Genomic DNA, 8,900 nt, shown 5'->3' with positions numbered 1-8,900 from the left:
CATAAAGGGATATTCCCATATTCAAAATATCAGACATAAATACAAAATAGAAACATCAGTGTGACAATGTGTTATCAAAACAAACAAAACAAACAAAAACAAACACAAAGCAAATGCTTTTGTGAACAAAACAAAATTCAAGTAAGCAGACACTCTGCAGTGGAGGAGAAAAAAAAAACAAAAACACAAAATTCAAGTAAGCAGATCCTCTCTCTGCACTGACACCGGGTAAAAGGGGTTAAGTCTGGCCATGCAGGCAGTAGTGATGCAATCATCTGCAGTGGCTCTTCAAAGACAGCGGGGGTGCATATTCAAAGCAGTTCCCTCCCAAGGTTCATTTGGCTCCTTACAGAATGGCTGCAAAGCATACTACTTTAAACGGCAAAGACAGCTTTGCTCTTCTATTTTTTTTTTCCTTCGTGACAAAATGACATTTCCAGTTTTGGAGGAAAACCTCCCACTAAACTAGTCCCTGCTCTCTCTAATAATAGAAATATAATATAATATAATTAAATTAGAGGTCGATGTATAGTTCTTAAATGCTCTTGGCAAGTAGTGCAATCTAAAATGACAATACCATGAAAGTAATGGTCAGAAGGACACATAAGACAAAAGTCAAAAAATCAAACAAATAAAAAAAAAAAACAGCACCTTAAAATTATTTCACACACTGAAATAAAATAAAATGTTTCTTTCTACAGCTTTCCCTCTAAGGAAGTACTTAGTCATACCACTTCACCTACAGATCACTAAAGCATTCACAGAATTATGTTTTGTTTTTTAAATATTTCTTAAATCTCAAAATAAATTAATGCATTATGTTCACATTATGTTGCTTCTTTACAGTATCATGACCTAAAACTGTACAAGCAAGACAGTGAGAGAGACAGATAAAGAGAAGAGAAGAGAAAAGGAAGAGACAGAAGAGAGGAGAAGAAAAGAGAGAGACGCTATCCAGCTGGTGCTATGCATGGCCACTCGAGGGGGGACTTAATAGTCTGAAACTGATGGGTACAGCTCCCCGGTGACTAAGCAAATCTCTCCCATATGCTCCGGTGGAACAGGCTCCTGGCCTGCACAGGGGAGCCCAGAGAGAGAGAGCCGCCTCAGGCAGCTGGGCAGCCTTGGAGACCTGGAGGGCAGACAGGACAGGACAGGACAGGACAGGACAGGACGAGAGGATGGAAGGACGGAGGGGCATGGGTAGTGGAGGGGTGGAGGTGGGGTGGGTGACAGGGCAGGGCGGGGCGGGGGCAGGGAGAGGTCAGAACTGGCCCATCCTGGTGGTGAACAGGCTGCGGGAGCGAGGCATCGCCGAGGAGACGCGGCCAAGGCTGGAGGAAGGCCACTTGATTATGAACTGGGACGTGACTGGCACCAGATACCTGCGCAGACGGAGAGAGAGAGAGAGTGAGAGAGGGGGAGAGAGAGAGAGACGGAGTGAGATGGAGACAGAGACAGATTGAGAGAGGAGAGAGAGATACAGAGAGAGAAAGAGAGAGACAGAGAGAGACAGAGCGGGCATGGGGAGAAGGATTGGATAGGGCACAGAAGTGGTGACCGGCGTCAGAAAGGCACAGGCTGTAGGCTGAATAATCAGATCAGGTCACATTAACGCATGCTTCACAATCTGTCACAGCGCCTAGCACAGCTAATGCAGTATCGGGCTTCTCACTGGCGTGAGGACTCAAGCGGCAGATTTAATGATGATCGATGGGCCCAGTGTCAAACAGTCGCAAAGGCTTTGCAGGGGCAGATACTCGAGTCTGTTAAGTGTCCACAGTGTTTACCTGTATTTGTTTCAGAGGAACAGACTGTTCAGAAAGTGGATGCTAGATAAGATCATTACAGCCTGGAATAAGACATGAAGGTTAACTGGCTGACATGGATTGACCCACATAGGATTAACAGTCTTAATGCACCAGTGTGATGCTCCACACCTCCTGTGAGACCATGTGAAATCACATGTCAACTATTCCTTGGCAGTAAAAACGGCACATACTATTTTTAAGGGCCTCGAACAAAAGTTGCGTTTTTGGCATAACGTAACAGTTTGGCAGGCCAAATTAAATCCGTGACTCAGACAGCTTATTGTAAAATAATTCCTTTTTTTTTTTTTTTTGCTAGCGGATAACCCGTGTGACAGGCTTGCCTTGTAAAACACTGCCAGGACAAATTAGCAAATCTGCTTCTTTAAGTGCACCAAAAAAAGCCTGTGCCGGCGAGAGCATCAGCTGCAACAGAGTCCGCCCCGGGGGGAATTGAGAAGATTCAAATTAACTTCATTTAGTTCAAGAAGAGTGTCCTTGAAACTGTTCAAGTGCACCACTTACACTTGTTAGACGTATTCATGAGACCGCGGGCTAACTGCTTACGGATCAACTGGTTCGCGCCCACAGGAGAGCCGCACTGTTATCGCAGGCTCCTATCTCGAGACCGCTTTGAACACTTCACAGTGAGACACTAATGATTCATCCGCATCGGAAGAGGAGGCAAATTAATCTTCACATTGTTTATCATCGGACAGCCACCGCCGTACCCCAGCCCATAACTACTTTGTGATTTTCCTGAAACAAGAGAGCTCTGGGAACAGAGTTTTTTAGTCAGTCAGGCAGACACATTAATGTTGGCAGTAATAATTAGTGAGTTAGTGATAATGAGAGAGAGTAGAAAGAGTAAAGTCAGCTGTGCACTTCGTTAGAATGAAGAGTCTGAGGGCGGAGAGTTAGAACTCCAGTTGATAAAAATCTACATTCCTTGTCAAAATTATTTTATATGATTTAAATATATCTGGAAAGGTAATTGTGATGAGGAGGCGGAAGTCCATTGCTTTACTCCTACATTTACACCACAGGAACAAACTCAGCAGCCCAGGAACCAACTTTTTGAGAATAGACTATTTAGGTGCCAGGAACCTAGTTCCAGTACCTTTTTTAGTTCATAATACACACAGAGCAGGTGCTTTTCTGTGGGCCAGAATTTTTTTTTAAGTCTGTACAGCAAAATGATGATATAATGTAAGTGATTTATACTGTATGGTGATTTTGGGACTGACGTAATGTACGTCTAGTTCCCAACAGTGACAAGTGCTAGGAGTGCTAATCCTAACATTTCAATCATATCATGTCAATCATATCATCGCATCTGTGATAAATCATATCATCACATCAATGATAATGAGTGTTTTCTCAACTGCACTGTTAATTTGCCAAGGAAACATACAACATTTTTTTTCTTTGCTGGTTTTCTTGTTAGTCACCATTTTTTTATTTAAATATGATAATCTTTTCAATCTTGCTGACGGTAATAGCAGAAGACTGTTAAATGCTGTTATCCACAAAATCAAGTGTCAGTGTGTCAGTAAGAGTCAGTACTGATAAGATGTATTAATAACGTTGTTATTAATAAAACTATTACTTACATAGTTTGGACTGTTTCAAACTTGAAAACTAAAAAGAAAAAAAAAAAACATAATATATTCTAAATAGGCATAAATATTCACATTTTCTCCCAATGAGGGTAGGAGAGATGAGTGTTTTTCCTGACTGCTGTGGTCATTTCATAGAGTGCTGGGATAGGCCTAAAGCCTGTGTGCCGGCGGAGAGTAAGGTGGTGTGGGGGGGGGGCGGCACAGGCACCCCGATAAGAGGCACTTGAGGGAGCTCCACTGATTGCTCTTTGCCGTCCCTCTCTAGTGGGTATGAGAGCTGTGCTTGGTGAGTATTTGGGGGATGACAGGGTTGGGTCAGGAAACTGGTTATACACAGCAAAGTGTGTTTTGTGTGTGTGTGTGTGTGTGTGTGTGTGTGTGCGTTCTGTGTGGTGTATGCTGTGTGCTGTGTGTGTGTGTGTTTGTGTGTGTGTGTGTGTGTGTGGTGTGTGCTGTGTGCTGTGTTTGTGTGTTTGTGTGTGTGTGTGTGTGTGCGTGGTGTGTGCTGTATGCTGTGTGCTGTGTATGTGTGTGTGTGCTGTGTGTGTGTGTGTGTGTGTGTGTGTTGTGTGTGTGTGTGTGTGCGTTGGAGGGGGATTAGTGGTGGAAAAGGGGCAAAAAGGGTCAAAGGAAAAGAGAGAAATGTCTCAGGGTAATGAGGAAATACACATGCTGCTGCTCTCAGGGTAATGAGGAAATACATATGCTGCTGCCTGGGCGACGACCAGAAACACACAGAGCTGTTGGAGACATGAAGCAGGCCAGCGTTCTTCTTTAGTCTCAGACGCATACCGACAGGAAGGAGAGAGAGAGAGGGGGGAGAGAGAGAGAGAGAGAGAGAGAGGGAGAGAGAGAGAGAGAGGAAGTCTACAGGATACTGTTCGCTCATGTGATTTTAAGTGATATTATTCTAAGATATTAAAGTCTTGCTATGTATGTAATAGTGATGACAAATGTGAATGATAACAAAAAAGACTTTCAACCAGTAAGAGATTGGTTTAACACTACACTTCAGTAACAAAACGATGCGTCTTTAGCATATCAAAATGTATACATAATTTATATCAACAGCTTTTAAAAGAGCCTTTTTTGAGAATGTAATACAGTAAGTGCTGCTGTGACACATTCCTGATGAAGGCCACACTAGGCCGCACAGAACAGAACGGACGTCAGGAAATGGCTCTTTTTCTTACATGGAAAAAAAACTCATTGCCTTTACAAAAGATCAGGAAATACTTCAGAAAGAAACCTAGTCAAGCATAACTGCTTGGGAAGAAAATCTGTAGGCCCCCTTAGTGGACACACAATAGCCATGAAGAGCGCTAATCTGTACACAGTCCATGGATATAATTCATGCTAAACACACCTGAGTGCCAACTATATTAAGGTCACTTATTCAGCGGCTCATCTGTTTCTATAATTAAATTAGCTCAGTCTCAGGAGGCCTACTAACCTGAAAGCAAGTTTGAGGGTCATTACTTAGCCACATGCTTTTGAAATGATAAAGAAGAAGAAGGCTGCAGAGCGCTACATCCTGATCCGTGTCTGCTGTACAGGCTCCCGTCTGGCACAGAAAAGGGCTCAGGCCAGAGAGAGAGAGAGAGAGAGAGAGAGAGAGAGAGAGAGAGTGTACAAGACACAGAGGACATACAGTAGAGCAAGAAAGGGACAGAGAGAGGACAGATACAGGGAAATAAAGAGAGGGTGATAGAGAGAGGTAGAGAGAGAAAAGTGGGAGCAAGAGAGAGAAACAGAGAAGAGAGGCACAGAGAGAGAGAGAGAGAGAGAGATGGAGTATAAAGCGAGAGGTAAAGAGGCCGGCGTGGGCGGGCAGGCGGTCTCACCTGGTGTCCTCCCACTCGGAGCTCAGTCCGCTGATGGTGCCCCGGGAGTCCTGCACAAACTTGTAGACCACCAGCAGACAGTCCCGACACAGCTGGACCACCCTCTGGCAGCAGCGCAGCTCCTGTGCGGTCACCACCTCGCTGCTGCGGTTGAAGATGCTCTCCCATGATGACCTGCCCACCAGACACCACACACCGTCAGAGAGAGCGGGAGAGCGTTACAAAAGACTTAACGATGACAAATTAGCCGTCTAACACACCTCTCCTGCATGGTCTGGGGCCAGTTGTTAAACGTATTTAATGTATATCTGCCTCATTAAACGTCTCACTTGCGCGTCTTTTTTTATTCTTTTGGGTTGAAAAGACGAATATATGGACAATGTACAAACGCAAGAAAGACAAAAAGTTTCTAAAAGTCTCCAAATTCTCTATAATGGCTGGGCGTGGTTGTTTGATTGGTTGGAGATGAAACGCAGCAAGGCCCAGGTGATCTGAGGTGTGTGCGGCTCCCTCCCTCCGTTCGACCAAGGGCCTCCTGGGATACGGTCGTACGTTTCGGCGCCTCACGGGCCACCTCCTCTGCGGCGCGTCGGCTGATTAGAGACGGCCGGCGCAGTGGGCGGGGTGGGCAAAGAGGGACCGACTCGCATCAAGGCAGCGGCTCATTGGACGGTGCGGCCGCCTAGGTAAACATGACCACCTGTCAATTAGGAGCATCTGCCCAGGAGCCTGCTATGTGCAAAGAGCCGTAGGGAACCCCGCCTGCTCGTCAGGGACGCCGTGCCGCGCTCCCGACACAAAGGCGATGAAGATATGGCAGAAAAGAACAAAAAAGGTCAACTCTTTATCGGCAGTGAAATGAAAAGGCGGCACAGCTGGCAGTGTTTAATGATGTGATTGCACTTTATATCCACGAGCCAGCGAGCGCACGCTTCGTTACGGAGACGTAAAAGTTGAGTTGAAACGACTTTTTTTTTTTTACACATGCAAAAAACGCCGCCAGACTAGAAAGGATTTGATCCCAAGTGACGTGATTTCCACAGAGAGCACACATACAGCTTCTCTTAACTGGCGTGCGCTATAAACATAAGGTGCAGCTTTCATTTTTTAAAACGGCCCAAAAAGCTTTACAAGGCAGCTGTTGAGCTGACAGTTATTGTCCCACGTACGGCAGCAGATGTGCGAGTTTGCAGGTTCACTCCATTCATTTAACGAACAGGCAGCCATCTTCTCCCATTTTTGCTAAAGAATCGTTTTCACAGTGGTTGCTATATATTTAAAGTACAGAATGTTAAATATCAAAATGATGAACTTCTGTTCACAACGGCTATTTGATCAGGTGGGGTTTAAACATTTAAACAACATTAAATATTATGATGTCAAAATTCCTTCTATCATTGCAGTTTAACCAAGGGTAACATTTTAACTACATTAAATACGATGCTGTTGAACTTATCAATGTACACATTTATGTGATGTAAAATTTGAAAACCATATGAAAGCATGGACTGGGAGATATTCCCACTGGCCGAGCAAAGATTTCAGATGTGTGGGCTGACCGTGCTGAAAGACCTGAGCGTTTGCAGGCGGGGCCGTATGAAAGCACAGGGAGTGAGGAGGGCTTTTGGTGCTGTATTGAGTGCTGGTGAGCGGGACTCACACACTTCAAGTTGGAGAAGCAGGTCTGTCTAAAATCAAAATCAGAGTGAATGTGTTTTGTGTGTGAGTGTGTGTGTGTGTGTGTGTGTGTGTGTGTGTGTGTGTGTGTGTGTGTGTGTGTGTGTGTGTGTGTGTGTGTGTGTGTGTGTGTGTGGAACCTGCTCACTCACCCCGAGTTAGAGAAGCAGTGTGAATGTTTTTTGAGTGTGTGCGTGCGTGACTGCGTGTGTGTTTGAGTGTGAGTGTGCATGTGTGTATGTGTGTGTGTTTGTGTGAGAGTGTGCGTGTGTGTATGTGTGTGTGTGTGTATGTATGTGTGTTTGCGTGAGTGTGTGTGAGTGTGTGTGTGTGCGCGTGTGTAGATGTGTGTGCGCGTGTGTATATGTGTGTGTGTGTGTGGGTGTGTATATGTATGTGTGTGTGTGTTTGTGTGAGAGTGTGTGTGCGCGTGTGTGTGTGTGGGCTTGTCTGTGTGACCTGATCACTCACCCCGAGTTGGAGAAGCAGTTCCAGAGGCCCTGTCCGTGGCTCCAGAGCAGCCGGTTAAAGACACGGTTGAAAAGGCGGTACAAATGTAAACTGTCCACGTCAGGCTCTTTCCACACCCGCTGCAGCACCGAACGCACGTTGGTGCGAACAATGTCCAGAACCTTTACATCAGATCATGTACACACACACACACCAACAACCACATACAACCACACGCATACACACATACACACACACACACACACACACACACACACACACACACACACACACACACACACACACACACACACACACACACATTCACACACAAACACACGCACACATGCACAAACGCACACATGCGCGCACACACACACACGCACTCGCACACACACACAAACACACACACACAGAGCAAAGAGAAACAAATGCAAGAAGTTCAGAGGCACTCAGTCAGCAAGTGAGCAAGAACAAGAGAGGGGTTAGTATTTTTAACTTTCTCAACTTTCTTTAAAAAGTTCTTTCTTGTTTTGTCGATGCACACTGTTCCATGACTAATAGAGCGGCACCTCATGCCACACATGATAAACAAGTCTGAGAGTGGCATTTGCATAGAGACAACATACAGTAGTACATCTGAGCAGCAAACATCTCTGAGCAGCAAAGAAATATGGCACATTTTATGTCCGATAAACAGCTCGTCCTGACATGGATATCTCTGCCCCCCTCTCCTCTCCTCTCCTCGTCTCTCTCGGCGCTTTGTTAAGCTCCTGGCTGACTCCTGTTGTCCCTCTTCTGTGACAGTCTGCAGATATGCCAGATAATTTACTGCTCTTGAGTGAGTGCAGGTGAATTTATTTTCAGGCTTATTTAGCCGGCTCCATTAGAGAGGGTCCCGGAGGGGCTCCTGCCTGGGCTTCGGCCCCCCCTCCTCATCCTCCTCCTCCATATCAGCTGTTCATTATTCCGCACCTGCTTGTGGACCTCCTTCCCTTCCACCTGACTTGCACACCTCTGCTGGGCCTGTACTACATCTGTAATTTGGACGGCCACCAAAATAACTGTTTAGCGTCAGTGGCTATTTTTCGTTTTCCGTCGCGCTGCTTCGGGAAAAGCTTAGCCCAACTTTCAGTTGGGTGCGGTAAAGAGGAGTTTAACTGTTTTCTCGTCCTTCAGGCATGCTAGCTGAATATATCCGGATTTGAATAACAACATATGCAAATACTAAATGCTAACATTGTATCTAATCACTCTAATCTAACTCACTTAAGATTGATGCATCCAGTGGGTAACCTTTAGCATTTAGAATTATATATTTGAATATTACATTAACAATTCCCTGAACTGTTTAACTAATCAGTCTTCAGTTCTGGAATTCATTGTTCATCTACCAATGTGTGTTGTGGGTTTATCTTTCATTAAAGGACTAGAATGAAAAGCTCACCTTTCTCTGTTTGGTGGAGTCCAATTTCACCAACCAATAAGAGGCCACTTTT

The 8,900-nt window shown here is 45.1% G+C and overlaps 1 protein-coding gene across 1 annotated transcript in view; it reads right to left on the bottom strand.

Moving 5' to 3' along the window:
• Window positions 1-1,214: 1,214 nt before the first annotated feature.
• Window positions 1,215-8,900, bottom strand: part of ttll7 (tubulin tyrosine ligase-like family, member 7) — a 50,045-nt gene continuing 42,359 nt past the window's right edge. Inside the window, exons 17-20 of the mRNA XM_076276537.1 lie at window positions 8,849-8,900; window positions 7,423-7,583; window positions 5,275-5,448; window positions 1,215-1,385 (exon numbers count right to left, since the gene is read on the bottom strand). The exon at window positions 8,849-8,900 is cut by the window's right edge and continues 29 nt beyond it. Coding sequence (XP_076132652.1) covers window positions 1,265-1,385; window positions 5,275-5,448; window positions 7,423-7,583; window positions 8,849-8,900 — 508 coding nt within the window. The 3' untranslated portion in view covers window positions 1,215-1,264. The remainder of the gene's footprint in view (window positions 1,386-5,274; window positions 5,449-7,422; window positions 7,584-8,848) is intronic.

The sequence above is a fragment of the Alosa pseudoharengus genome, unplaced genomic scaffold (assembly GCF_046254945.1).
Source record: "Alosa pseudoharengus isolate Yale_2024_CS ecotype anadromous, Long Island Sound unplaced genomic scaffold, YU_APseudo_1.1 YU_APseudo_1.1_scf_11, whole genome shotgun sequence".
Classification (NCBI taxonomy): domain Eukaryota; kingdom Metazoa; phylum Chordata; class Actinopteri; order Clupeiformes; family Clupeidae; genus Alosa; species Alosa pseudoharengus.
This window is presented reverse-complemented; position numbering and strand designations above follow the sequence as displayed.